This window comes from Conger conger, chromosome 3, assembly GCF_963514075.1.
Source record: "Conger conger chromosome 3, fConCon1.1, whole genome shotgun sequence".
Classification (NCBI taxonomy): domain Eukaryota; kingdom Metazoa; phylum Chordata; class Actinopteri; order Anguilliformes; family Congridae; genus Conger; species Conger conger.
Genome location: NC_083762.1, coordinates 22,829,787 through 22,844,897, shown reverse-complemented (window position 1 = coordinate 22,844,897; position 15,111 = coordinate 22,829,787). Strand labels below are relative to the sequence as shown.

General features: G+C 41.7%; 1 protein-coding gene across 1 annotated transcript; it reads left to right on the top strand.

Annotated features, from left to right (window-relative positions):
• Positions 1 to 1,436: 1,436 nt before the first annotated feature.
• Positions 1,437 to 9,840, top strand: fgf16 (fibroblast growth factor 16). Its single transcript, XM_061236734.1, has 3 exons — positions 1,437 to 1,707; positions 4,700 to 4,803; positions 9,595 to 9,840. The coding sequence occupies exons 1-3, from the start codon at positions 1,437 to 1,439 to the stop codon at positions 9,838 to 9,840; spliced, it is 621 nt and encodes a 206-aa protein (XP_061092718.1).
• The last annotated feature ends 5,271 nt before the right edge of the window (positions 9,841 to 15,111 follow it).

Here is a 15,111-nt window from a genome sequence, read left to right as displayed (position 1 = left end):
ATAATTCGGCTTTATAACGAAACCTATTGCAACAACACAAACTTGCAGTTTCGTTGCATTTTTTCTTGTGTCAAGTAGGGTTTTCCGTTACAGGGAACCACACTGCCTCCTAAAGGATATACTGAAACCAATTTTCCTAGGCAGGAAGATATATCAATTGAAAGGAGTAAGGGAAAAATAATTTGGAGCGTTGATTGTTTTATTGGTGATACCGAGAGAGGGCCATTCACCATAAATGCCTTCGATGGTGCAACTCAATGTCAATTTGTGAAACATTATTACATTATCCAACTGTTGTAAATCACTTCAACAGGCAACACTGCCCATTGGTCCCTGGGTAATTCCAGTACTGATCAATTTTATTATGAACTTACATAAACAGTTTCTGGTCTTTTCCTTTTCATATTAATGCAATCTTATCTTCAAAAAGCTATAGCGCTACTGCCGAGGGAGAAGGCAAGGAAGCACCTGCTTCTAACAAGGAGGTGGAGAAACGGCTTTCATTTAAATTTAAAACCGAACTTCTCTTGTGGCTCCATAACGCGCACGAGGCTATACGTCGAGTTGCCTACCTTACACGCTCTGGTCCTATTGGTCTATTCTGTTTCGCACTGGGCTAGACGGTGAACTGCTGTGTGTCGGTGTGAGTTTGGGAGCGGAGGAATGAGAGAGCCATACAACGAGCAAGTTAACGAAAATACGTAGAAGATTATCAGCATCATAAATAGATAATTCACCAGGAGGGACTTTGTAATTAAAACTCTGCCTCACCAAAATATAGCTTGAATATATATTTTTTACAACATGCCATTGACCTAGTTTGATTTATTTATCGCGATGTTAGATTTTACACACGTTACACGTTTTAACGCACTCTTGAGAATTTATTAGAGTTGCATGCACTCAGTTGTACGTTTTATCAGAAGCCAAAAAACCGCAGCCAAGAGTAGACATGCTTCAGCGCCTGGGCGCAATGTGCAGATTCCATCTGAAGTTTCATATGATTGTTAATAAGATATGGTTTGGACTAAGAATAACGGCTATTATAGCAGTGACAACGGCGGTGGCAGAATCCATCAGAAAGGCGGGATTGGAACTTTTTTTTTCGGTAAGAAAATTGATGTGTGTAAAGTAGGGATGCCAGCCAGGCGTGGCTTGTATTTGAATATCCAATATGCGAATGCTTGGGGAGTATGTATATAAACGGCTCTTTCCATCTGATAAACAGACATTTCCACAGTGATGAATAGCAAGGGACGATCAATGAAAGAATTGACAAACACCCATTCTAGCACGGGCGAAGTACTGCACGGCGGATACGTCTCGAGCTGCAGCATCTGCATGGGTTTGCTTTATCTCTTTCGCAGTGGGCTAAACTTTTTTCTCAGAGTGGACTGAACTTTTAATTGGGCAAACAGACCTTCCTACTGTGCGCGATGGCAGAGGTCGGAGGCTTTCTTGGGGCGCTCGATTTGGATTTACAAGGGTTTCCTTCGCTGGGGAATATTCCTTTGCCGGAATCGCCTGTGGGCTTGAATGAGAGATTGGGACAGATTGAAGGGAGGTTACAGCGAGGCTCTCTAACGGATTTTGGCCACCTGAAAGGCATTTTGCGCCGACGGCAGCTGTACTGTCGGACGGGTTTCCACTTGGAGATATTTCCCAATGGAACTGTGCACGGGACCAGACAAGACCATAGTAGATTCGGTGAGTAGTCTAAATATATTCGATGCCTATTTAGTACTGTTCTGTGGTTCCCATAATGTGACCCGGTTGTGAGATGAAATTCATTATTTTAATAGGTCTTGTCAGTTATTTCCGTTATGTCAGTTATTGTTTTAAATGTAGGCCTATGTTATTTAACACGACTTTGTACATGAGTGACAAGGTTTGGCATACACACACTGACATTCTGCTAATGAATGTGGGGGGAGGGGAGATCTTCAAACTCGTTTAAATATTCCTGCTTTATTAGCCGATTCTTACCACCGACTGCTGTCTTCAGTGCCGTAGTCGCATTGACGTTTCCTGTAGGCTACTTTTCTTGGAACCCTTCTGTCAGCAGAACAGAAAGCGACGCAGGTGTTTTTCCTCAGAAAAAACAAGCGCGCTGCACTGGGCTGTTTCTTCTTATAAGCTTGTTCAAAGGATCCAACCGACACAGGCACATACACTACGAATTACGCTATTAGTATAAATCATCCCGAGGAGTGGTTACAATTAGAATGGTAAACAAATGAGGGCACGACACAGAAATGCGAAGTTTCATGTCCGCAGTGACCCTGCAGGTGTAGCCGTGCTTCACAGGGCGGAATAACTCTAAATTAAAGCATGGCCATTGAAGAATTCGAGAAAGTTTAATGCTTACGTCTTCAGCCAAAACAAGCGAATTAACAAGATTGGGTGGTCCGTATGTTTGGATTTTGTCATCACCAAAGCCCGACTGCAATGCATTTGTCAGTTTTGTTAGAAAGACACGAGGGCAGCCTGACTTTAATTAAGCTGATTTTCAAACACGTTTTTACTCAGCAAGCGCTGGAAACATTTTTCGTGTATCCTGTCGCACCATCGCTTTTGACGCGTGTGAACTGGTGTTAAGCAAAATACCACACAGCACGCAGCAGCAATTTTATTAATATATTCATACATATTCATAAAACATGAATCGCCTACGTTGCGTGTCATACTATTAGCCTGTCTATATTTCAGTATGAATATTTTACCTTGTACTTGCTTTTTATAGTAGCGAACGTAGAATATATGGGAAAATATAGTACGACAAAGTAGATTACTTAAAAAACATTTCAAATTTATGACTTCACCACATGAGTTACTATAGGTCTGTATACAGTTTCACAAACTGCTTAAACTAACCGTGTTATTGCTTCTGTTGCTTGAATTAAAAGTATAGTTTCCTATAATCCTCCCACCTGCCAAGGTTTTGTGACATTTCATTAGCAGAGCATGTTCATTCAAACCACAGCCAGCTTAAACTCCTACACAATGTCTATTCTCTTGTTGAGAGAGATGTCAGAACTGAAATGGGATGAATGAAGGAAGATAAAATAACTTGGCAGCTGGTTAGATTTGCTGTGGTATGACATTAAATAGACTTCCCCCATACTAACAAGGTGAAATAACATAATTAATATAATACACTGGCAGAATTGTCCATTGTATGTTTCAAGGAAATGATCTGTCCATGGTCCTGCGCTGGTTTGGTTATTGTCATTTGCACACATATCAATCATATCAATCATTGCTGTGTGCATTTCACTCACCAACTCTGATTTTGCACCTTGCAGTCATGGGGTAAGTACACTCAGTGACCACTTTATTGGGCATTTTAAGACTTATTTTTTAGACTTATTGGTCTTCTGCTGCTGTAGGCCATCCACTTCAAGGCTTGATGTGTTGTGTGCTCAGAGATGCTCTTCTGCATACCATTGTTGAAACATGTGGTCATTTGAATTAGGCTACCTTCCTGTCAGCTTGAACCAGACTGGCCATTCTCCTCTGACCTCTCTCATTAACAAGGTGCTTTTGTCCCACAGAACTGCCGCTCACTGGATGCTTTTTGTTTTTAACACAATTCTCCATAAACTCTAGAGACTGCAGTGTGTGAAAATCAGTTTCAGAGATACTGAAACCACACTGTATGGCATAATTAATTATTCTGGTCAAAATCATTTGGATGACATTTCTTCCCCATTCTGATGTTTGGTCTGAACAACAACTGAACCTCTTTACCATGTCTGCATGCTTTTATGCATTGAGTTGCTGCCACATGTTTGGCTGATAAAATATTTACATTAACAAGTTGGTGTACAGGTCTGCCTAATAAAGTGATCATGCAGAACCTACATTTGCACCAATCCACCTGATTTTAGATTGGCAAAAGTTGAACATGTACAGTAGTCTTGCTGCTTGTACAGAACAGTACAAATATAGAAACCATAGCTCATGGTTTGCATGCCTTGGTTTCTTATTGCTAGAGTCACATGAGGAACTATAGCAGTTACTGGGAGGTAGAATTGGCAGTGGTGTACACCAGATTATATCACAAAGGAATCATGGATTCCTGTTTCAGGAACATTGCACCCTAATAAGCATATTTTTTCAGCTTACATACACAGACCTGAATACATGAGCTCACATTATGGTCAAACGCAGCATAATGTTGGGTTGATTCATCATAATAATTTAAAAAGTGTGACTAGATCTGTGGTATGTTCAACCATGCTGCTTCAATCACTGAAAATCACTGATGACCCTTCTTAAATAATGCTTATACATATGGTAAAATTAAATACTGGAAAACCCTGAAAATGCAAACATTATGATAAAAGTGATCATTTAAACTCTTGGGTTCATTGAAGTATTGTTCATTTTTACTATCAAATAAACCCAATATTTATCGTTTTTAAGGACAAAAACAATTTTATGGTGGTTACTGAACGTAAGAAACTGTATTTGTTGTAAAAGTCATATGTGCCCGCCACATATGGTCTTCTGCACCCAGTCATGTTATGTCCACCTAACTTATAAGTTGTGTCATTTTGTTTCAGTCACACAAATCACGTGCATGTTAACAGTGTTTAGCCCTTGCTGTGAGCAGACAAAGCAGGGTTGGTTGTTTTACCGGAAAGTCACCAGTGTCTTTCCTGTTGGAGACTGACTGATGTTTTCTTTGTCTCAGGGATTTTGGAGTTCATCAGCCTGGCTGTTGGACTGGTCAGCATTCGTGGGGTGGATGCTGGGCTCTACCTGGGCATGAATGCGCGGGGCGAGCTCTATGGGTCGGTAAGTCAGAGCCACTTATGTACGTGCTTAAACATACTTTACTTTCTCTCTGGATTGAGGGTCACAGAAGGGTTTGCTGCTGATCTGTTCTGTATGCAGTGAGGGCCTGCAACAGGCCTGATACCACTTGGTGTTATTTTAGTGGTAGCGGTGTGGCTTTATGAACTAACACAATCACCAAAATAACCAATTTAAAATAAAAACTGGCCAGAAATATTTAACCTTATTCTCTGTAAAATGTAAAAAAGTACTGAAGAGACAAACTTAGATCCACACCTTCTCACTGACCTTGACCACTATGTCTTCTAGTTTGAATTTTGCCCATTGCAAAAATAAATATTTTATGTAATTTATATTACATGCATTCGTTTTCTGCAAAGTAGGTTTCACATGACTCCGTTCTCAGAAAAAACCTCAGGCCCAAAGTGGCTGTCCCCTCTCTGTTCAGTGGTAAGCCTCAGCATTTACAATTCTCGTACTCATAAAAATATTTACATATTTCCATGGCACGCAGAACTGTTTTATAACCAGTAGAGACATGGCGGAGCCAGAACAGTGCACTGCTCTTCTTACTACACCTGCACAACATGTAGAAAACAATGTAAACCAGAGATACTCAAATCTGGCACTCCAGGCCTGGGTTACTGCAGCTTTTCATTCTTCCCCTCTAATCAGGACTGATTCAAACTGGGCACACTTGGGAACTATCAAGTAGTAAAGAAAAACAGCAGTACTACTGTCCTTGAAGGCCCGATGTGAGTATCTCTGATCGAAACAAACTACGATATTATAGTTTTAAGAGTCAATAAAGAAAGAAACTTAACTCAAAATGTAGAACTAGCGACATCTTAGCGAGGTGTTGAATTAATTAACAGCGTATTTCATTACATTTTAACCATAAATTCACACACATCTTGCCGTATGTTTTGCATAGAGCATGATGCCCAGCCTCATCACTGTCCTCTGTCCATGACCAGGATTACACCATGAGTCTGGAAACATCCTGATATCAAATGTAGTCTTAAATGTATTCTTGGGCCACTGAAAAAACATGATGCATTCATGTGGTGCATAGTAATCAAAGCAACACTTGATGAAGTGGTACGAAGACCATATTACTACATTTCCTCTTAATAATCAAATACAAGCCATCTCAGCTGTCATAATAAAAACATTTTTTACCATGTTTCTTTCTGATACCTGATACATTTTCTTTTATATAAAATGAAAGAATTTAGAATTTACAGTAATTCTATTTATTCTAATTCAGCTCAGTCTTTTAAGGAACTTTGGCCTTTGATCACACACTGTTTCACTAGAGTATAAGAATGAGGTAACACATATAAATTCCTTCTTTATCCATCAACAAAGAACCAAAGAACTTTCAAATCAAAAGAGACAGACAATTCTTGAGCTACACAAATTAAGTAATAGGTAGGGGAGACCGGGAACAATTGTAACACGTTTTGCTCCAACATGTATAACTCAATGAGTGTTTATGCTAGAGCTGTCCAACAAAAAACTACCCACATTGTCTGCTAATTTAAACTCCATCTATCAAATCACAGAATGCATGGATTAATGTCAAATACAAGGAGTTCCACTGTTATAACCTACTCCACTACTGAGGCAAGTTGCAACACTAGCTGGGAGTGTGAGTGAGTGTGAGTGAATATGTCAGTTGAATACCCATGTACATACAAAAGTGGTTTAGTGTCTGAGACAGCCCTATCTGTTTTTCTTTTCCATTGCCTAGGCATGCTGATAAATAAATAAATGCCAAAAACAATTAGTTTCAATCAGAAACAACCATCCCTAACCCGAGAAGCCATGAAAAAGTCAGTTATGTTGGCATGTGGGTTTGAAGCTAATATATTTGAAGGCAAATATCGGTCTGAACAAAACTCCTCACATTACCACAACTCATCCCTGGTTTGTCAAATTAATGGTGTTACAACTAATCCATTGTTTAAACCATCCCCTACTACAAACAAATACATAAAGCACAGTTAGAGAAATAATCAAGTATCAAACATCTGTAATGGTTGCACACCAGGAATAGGACACAAGTGCACCTTGTCCCCAGGTAGAGGGGAGTTTATATGCATCGTGAGATTACTGACAATCCACCATAAGATGGCACCTCCATACTTTCCAGGCTCTTTGGAAGGGGTGCAGTGCCCTTACTGACTGCAGGCAACACATTAAAGCATCTAGACAATGCCAAACATTGGAAACGCAACGAGGATGCTATGCTCAGGTGAGATGGTGTGTTTGGCATCAAAAGGGGGAGAAGGAAAAGCATCTCAGATCTACCATTACATAAGGTGGTGCAGGTCGACTGGCGGCTGTTCTTAAGATCAATGCCTCCAGCAGAAGTACATTGTAGTGAAAAACCTGATTGCCAGGAGGCTGAGAGTTGGCCATTAATTGACCTTCCAACAAGACAATGACCCCAAACATAGCACAGAATCTATTCAGAAATGGTTCTGTGTAAACAAAATCAATGTTTGCAATGAACATCTTAGTGTACTTAATCCCTATCAAAAACCTGTGGCCTTAATTGAAGAGGGCAGTCTGTACAAGCCAAGGTTCTCAGTGATCTTGAATGGTTTTGCATGGAGGAAAAGTTCAATATCAATAGTAATTATAATAATTTATTGCATTTTTATAGAGCTTCTTGCCTAAACATTCACTAATATGTAGCTCCCAAATGGGTGGTGAACAGAAACTATTTTTGGGGCAGAGCACTGGCCACACAACAAGGTAGCCACCTGTGCACTGTTGCAGTAAGTCTTCTTAGCCCCAAGGAGTCTGCACAACTTGTTCCAAAAGCCTTAATTGGCAGCTGAAAAAACACTACAGACACTCCTACAGTATAATTTTCTGTGGCTGACAACACAAACAAGTTCATTAGTTAATTGTCACATTTAGGAATATTGGGTATTGTTCAATTAATATCAAATTTTTTTTCACAAAGATGTTTTAACCCCTTAAGTAGGACCCCCCTTTCTTGACACAAGCTTGAAAATTATTATACCCAAAATAAAATGGTTTCTATTCTTGACCCATTTTGACTACAGGCATAATCCTGGTCTCTTCTGAAAGGTAATCCTCTGTGGTTTGTTTTCCAAGAATTACTCTAAACATTACTAAAACAAAGTTACAGAAGTTAAAGACAGTGGAAGTGGAATTGTTCTGTTTTTGAATGCATACAGATTATTGTGGCTTTTTAGAATTAGAAACTCGTATGCATTTGGTTCGCTGGACCCCTCAGTTGTTTTGCCTCCCACATGTTACAAAATAAGGAACTGTTGTCGCTAAAGCAACGGCATCTTGAAATGGGTCATGCAGATAGAACCGTGAGTTTAAATGCTTTCAAACGGTATATCCTGCTACCATAGTGATTGAAAATTACACCGTGAAAAAAGGAATGAATGCAAAAAAAACACAGCCCTTAAAATAGGACAAGAGCAACAAATAACAACTATTCTGCAAAATATTTAAAGATTAAAAATTGGTTAATTTACACCAAATCTGTGGGAATCCCAGTCCTGCCTATTATTATACATATTGTGCCCGGTCTTGTGCAATGTCCTGTACCCATTCAGCAAATAATTATCTCTCTGCCAGCAAAAGGCTAGGACCAGTCAATCACAAAATTGTGTTAAATAACAGTGGACGCATGCTAAACACTGAAATAAACATGCCTGGGCTGAAGTTGATGGTTAGAATGTTCTGAGACTGCCACTGTGATTAGGTCACAGAGTTTTACAAATTATGCAGCAATGTTTAAGAGACATTTCACATTCAGTTACTCGTGCATTCATTTGAGTCTGAAGGCCCATGGTGGAATGCCAAGTTCGGAGTCCACGGCCTAGCCAAGCCAGGGTTCAGTAGTAGGTGAACAGTAAAAATGTGTACAGTTCCACTCTTCAACCACATCTTTGAGGTTTTCTAGTCGTTTAAATATTCAGAAAGGAGCTAGCCTGGCAGTAGCATCTGTACCAGAGCCATGCTGTGGCCTGGCTGGCTGGCGCAGGAAGTGCGAAGTGGTGCCAGTGTCCAGTGGCGCTTCCCACAGTCCCCGCTCCGCTCGTCCCACCCTTCCCAACACGTTCTCACCTGCTGAACCCGCTGCGGAGAGGCAGGCGGCGGTGCACAGAACCGCAGCAGCTGGAGGGTTCACTGCGGTCACCGCGTCACGGAGGGGGAAGCAGATTCGCAAAGCGGGCGGAAAGGTTAACAGAGCTGGGGAGTGATTTTTCTTGTCCTGCAGCCAAAATCCTGCTGTAATTGCTCCCCCCCCACCTCTTCGTGATGTTCCCTCTAGCTCCTGCCAGCCTCGAATACTTTCCACTCTTCCTCCTCTCCGCTAACATTCGTCTGCACCACCAACCGTGAGACTCGCTCCCCCATCTATTCCCATTTTCTGTCTGCGCCAATGAAAAAGGCGAATATTTATTTTCTCCTTGATCTCATTGGTCCATAAAATGGGGATTATTGGGATGGGAAGCATTCCCATAACCGTGACAACTTCCTCTCGCCCAGAATCACATCCATTCATCACCACATACAGTACCCACCATGCCAAGGGAACATATCTGAGTGTGTATCTGAGCACACAGAGACAGACCCCAGCCATTATGAGCCTTTCTTCTATCTTGTGCCTGTGTTAGGCACCGGTTCGCATTTAGTGAACTAGAGCTGGAATGTTTGGCACGCTAACATTGCCTGACGCTTGCATACCTGGCCTGAGCACCACATTTCTCTTTCTCTCTCTCTCTGCAGAAGAAGCTGACAGCAGAGTGCGTGTTCCGGGAGCAGTTTGAGGAGAACTGGTACAACACCTATGCCTCCACGCTCTACAAACACTCAGACACGGGACGGTTTTACTACGTGGCCCTCAACAAGGACGGCTCCCCCAGGGAAGGGGGCAGGACTAAAAAGCACCAGAAGCTCACCCACTTCCTGCCAAGGCCTGTAGAGTTTGAGAAGATCCCACAGGCTTACAGGGACCTGTTTCAGTACAGGTGACCAGGTGCCTCTCAGTTAACTGGGCTAGAGATTCGGTTTTGGGGCGCGGGGGAGGGGAGGAGGAGTGTGGATGCACGAGGCAGGAAGGGCGACACGACTCCCCTCCTCACACAGTTGTGTTTGTGTTCTTCTCCTAGTCGAGAGGATGAGCCCTCTCCTGTGGTTACCGATATAAACAGTACGTGTGTGTTCCCCAATGCGTCTGCTTCCTTTCCTTAATGTGCTCAGAGCCACGGGACAGCGGGACACATTTTTCTTCTCAGCTTACTGATGCAAATCGATGTCCTACTGTGCTGAGAGGCACTGCCAAGAGAGCCCTGCGACTGCTGAATGTTATTCACCGCGTCGTTACCTGAACCACACTGTGTTACCTGGGACACGACACCATCCCGTGAAGCTCCCGTAAAATAAAACGAAACATTTGAAAACGGGAGCCCACAGCAGTTCATTTTTGCTCACTCAGCATGGATTTGCTCTCACTGAGGCTGTTCTTAAGATCTAGTGCACTTTGCAGCAGTAGACACTGTCTAAATTCACAGGGAATGAGGCTGTTTGGTGGACTGTGAGACCAGTGGTACCAGATGCCTCCTACCAAGGGGCATGGCCCTTTACAAAGCAAGGGTAAGCAATAGTACGTACTTACAGGGGACTTGAGACTGTTTGGACTGACCAGTGGGAGTTGGGGATTGGATCAGAGCTTACTACACACCAGGATGTGCCTTTGGAGTTCTCAACCTTACTCACGTTCTAGACACCCCAATGCCACACAGAATATTGCTCAAGTGTTTAGATAACATTTTACGAACATCTGACCCAATGAGCTTTGTCAACTGTATAGCCCAATTTAGATGTGGGTAGAGCCAGCAAGCAAAAAAACCTGGGAGAAGGGCAGAAGGAAAGAGTCACCAGAGCTGTTTGCTAGTGAAGGAAAGTCATGCTTTCAACCACAGGCAAAATCCATTAATCTCTGGGGTCAGGTGGGAATGGCCCTGCTCTCACTGATGAAAGGACTACCAACTGACAAACCCAGTGAAACAAATAGGGGAAATGGAAGACAGGAGAAAAAGCTTGGATTGTATTCTCAAAAAAAGAAAGAAAGAAAATCAATGGGAGTGCCAAGAGAGATGAGGGAAATTAATAAAAAAGATACTCACCTGGCTCCTTCTCAAAGCTTTGGACCACAGAAGAATGACGAGGCTAATCTCTTTCTCTGAGACCGTTTAAGATGGATGAGCACTTAACACCACTCCCAGAATCATCTTTCCTCTTCTCTCTGAAGTTACTGTAGTCTGCTCATCACAATGAAAATTAATGGCTTACATACTATGTGGCTTACCCAAAAAAAAAATGAAAGACCAAAAAAACCTAACAATAAAAGCTGCTGCAAATAAGCTTGGGATTATGCAACCTTTCTGCCAGAGCTGTGGTGCTGCCACAGTGGTTGTTGTGTTGTGCTGGCTTTTTGAACCGCGAGTGACTTGTAATGTTCAAGATGTCAGGAACATTATTAACACATACGCAATGATGGTGTAAATATGGACAAAACCTATTTATAAGATGTACAATATATTTATTTTCTATATATAAATATATTTATTTATTGCAAAGACTTTATTTTGTAATGAACTTGAAAAGTTAACAGAACTGTAGTTTCCTACTGAAATTGTAAAGAAGAAAAACATACATAAAAATGAACTGAACGAATACGACAATAAAATTGTCCTGCTTTTTGAATGTTCATTTTGAGTGACTGTTTTTGCTTGGGGAAAGACCCTCTGTACCAATTAAAATCTGCTTGTGAGAAATCCAAAAGCTGATCGAGTTGTCCAAATGCATTTCTCTCAGCTAACAATGCTATGAAATGGAGGTCGGCCACTCTTACGGTCAGACTGCCTGTGTATGGGGGCCATATCTTTGTCTGTACTTAACTTGTAAAGGGCCTTCAACAGGTCATTGGTAATATAAATCAAAACCATAAAGCTTTTTATGTACATTTAAGGACAGCCTATTCCACTTTAATCACACAAACATGGACTTTCCACGAAAAGACAACTATGCATTGTCCTTTCATGTAAGGCAGAATTTGGCCCAACACTAGGGTTTTCAAATACGACCTGTATCCACGTAACTCTTCCAGAACCAGTTCTAATGGCGTTTACTGTTTAAAGTTATTTAACCTGAGTCTACATTTCCATACTTAAGGATGAAAGCCCATCTGAGAATTTTTTTTTCTTTAACCTTTCTCTTTGAATTAGCATTCCAGTGGAATGCTGCACAGCACTTTCAAAGCGCTCAGCCTCTCTCCAGAGATCTCCGCACTCTGATGATGTAAAGAAAGTGCTCTTGGCCCAGGGCACCTGCAGGAGTGCTCCCTTTCCAGTTTGCAGACATATAAATCAAAACTGCTGGCTCACGCAAAGCGATAAAAGAGTGACGGACAGTAAGGGACAGACTGGTGGTGAAGCGCTATGAATCATAGTTCAACCCCATTCCCAGGCTTTTGTTCTCTCAAATAATGATTTGGCAAACTGCTGGACGGTCAATTTTCCAACTCAACTACAGGCGAGGGTAAATATCCCCCTTCAGTGCCCCCAACTGCCATTCATCCCAGTAATGGCATATTTATGAAATTATGTGTTTTATTTTAGCTAACCCCACAATCCATAAATAATTTCAATATTTGATATTACAGCAAAACAAATAAAACTCACCCAGACAGCCTCTGAATGTTGTAGAGTTCACAAACTTGTGAATGGCTGTTGAATTGCAACCCCCACCCCTCTCTTCCACATGCATACACAAGCTGCTCTCAGATCAGTGGTGCAGGGCGTGGGGGTGTGGGTGTAAGCCGGTACTACTCACTTTAAGTAGTTAACGCAGTACAAATCAGAGCCTAAAGCAAGGATGGGATCAACATTTCAACATCTGCAATAGTTGTAATGTTTCCTCTGCTGGACGATTTTCTGCAAGCTGCAAACGTAGGCTCCCAGGAGAGGGAAATGGAAAAGAATAAGGCAAGGGGAAAGAAATTCCTGGCAACCACAGAAACGAAAACAATATTGGGTAGAGAAAAAAAAAACTGCACATGAAAGATCAGGGGAGGGGAGTGGCCGGGGGGGGGGGGGGGGGGGGGAGAGTGGGGATGAGATAGTCTTGTGGTGTGAAAATTGAGAAGGATCCAGAGAAGACATCTGAGCATTGCGTTCTATTGCCAACAAAGTGTTTCACAAACAAAGAACTTAAATCTGAAAGATATCGGTAATTGTATAGTGCAACAATTCATTATGCGCCTGATAGATGAAGAGAAAGCTACTAGCTTGAGTCGGACAAGGCCAGACTCAAGATGATCTCAAAAGGTTGATGAACTACTGAGCAACAGCTGTCATGACACCCCCCCCCCCCCCTCCAAAAAAAGGAACGCTACATGTAAGAAGAAATGAGTCACATTGTTGAATTCCATGGTAACAAAGTCATGCCTTCACCTGCAGCTGTGCACCAGCTAGTCTCAAGGTTTTGCCCACTATATTTCATACCAAGACAGAAAGAACAGAAACCGTAACAAATAATGAGCAAGGTAGGGGCACTTATGCGAATTAGGATAACTTGATAATATTCACCGCTTTCTTAGACACTGACCATGTGGACTGTTAGAAGCACTCAACACTTCTTTCAGCTTTTGTCCCCAGCACACCCCAGCAAGTCCTATAACAACATTTCTATAATGTAATTTTCACTTTTAGAGACTTTCTGGAGGCTCGGTGTACTGGCTTTTCCTCACATTCAGGCTTCCCAATTTTTTCTGGGGTTCATGGAGTGTATTCGGGAGAACACTTTTCAGGAAGTAAACTATACTGTTTTTCGGAGGTGCCATATAGAGGAAGAGACACAATCATCTTTGGGTCCTAGTGCAATAATCTGAGAGGATTAAAGGGCCAAGGGCTTTTTCTTACAAGGGTAGTCTTACCACACTTCCGTAGTACTGTTGGAATAGTATGGAGGATATTTTGGACAGTCCGTACTATATGTGGACCATACATATTTTTAGGACACAGTAGTTAGGAAGCCACAAACACGCAAAAACCATGGCAGTACATAGACTCAAATTTTAAGTGACAAACTTCATAGAAACTTTGGCTACTTAACTTTCTCATCCAGCGTACTCAATAGTGTGGCTGTTTCGGACATGGCCAAGAAAGGGAAAAACTAAGCAATTGGAATGTACCCCAGTTTAATTTTACAACAGTTAAAGAAAGTTATTTTTAACTCCTTGCTTTCCGAGTCCTTTCATTGCTACAATCGGAGGACACAAGAAAGGACGCTAGCACAAAGGAATGAAGGAAACATGTATCAAGCAAATGGAATGTCCTTACACTTTCAAGACACTAGAACACTAGACACGTCAATTAGACATGGTAGATGGGGATACATGGATCCACAGGTCGACCTTGTATACTTGACACGCATTCCAAAAGAATACGCTAGAAGGGTGCACACTCATTTAACAGCTTAAGAATCCTTCAAGGAGCAACTAATGGGTTGGAATATCCTTAAAGATGGTGGACCTTGATCAATTTCCAGGTCAGTCGAGGACTGAGGAGAGAAGGATGGATAAAATTAGTGACTGGGAACGAGCCCTTTTATCACACTTGCACACTTGGCATGCGCATTCTGATGAGAAAGGCGTGTTCCATTTCTTGGATAATCAAGTGTGCAGGGTGCTTGATGTGTACTTTATCCAGACTTATGCTAAGAGGCATTTAGTGAAGAACAAAGACCCGCAATGCACGTTGGAGATGTTTATTGTTGTTGCCAGCTTATATTTACTGGAGAAAAATGCCAATGTAAGGAAGTGGTATTACTAAAAGTGACTAATGCTAGCAAGCTTGGTAAGTTTGTCTGTGGTTAAAAGGCCCACATCAGGTTTTGCATAGCTATTATCAGCCACTAATAGCAGTGTAACTAGAATAAATAATTTTAAATGGGGACCAAGGAACAAAAAGCGTGGCCCACTGGTTTAAAAAATCCCAGCCCTGAAATCTGGTCATAGATGTTCAAATTAATTCCCAAAACCGAAATCAGAAAATGTGATGAACTGCGTTAAAAAAAGGTGTAAGCATCATTGAAAATGAATTGCATGAGATCATGCGTATTCCAAGACGTAGGACCAAGACAGCTCTGAGTAATGGATACCGGCGAGTCTGAACAATACTGACTAAGCCTTGGGAGATGTCTGAAAAGGCCTTCTAACAAATGTAAAAACCACTTCAGAAA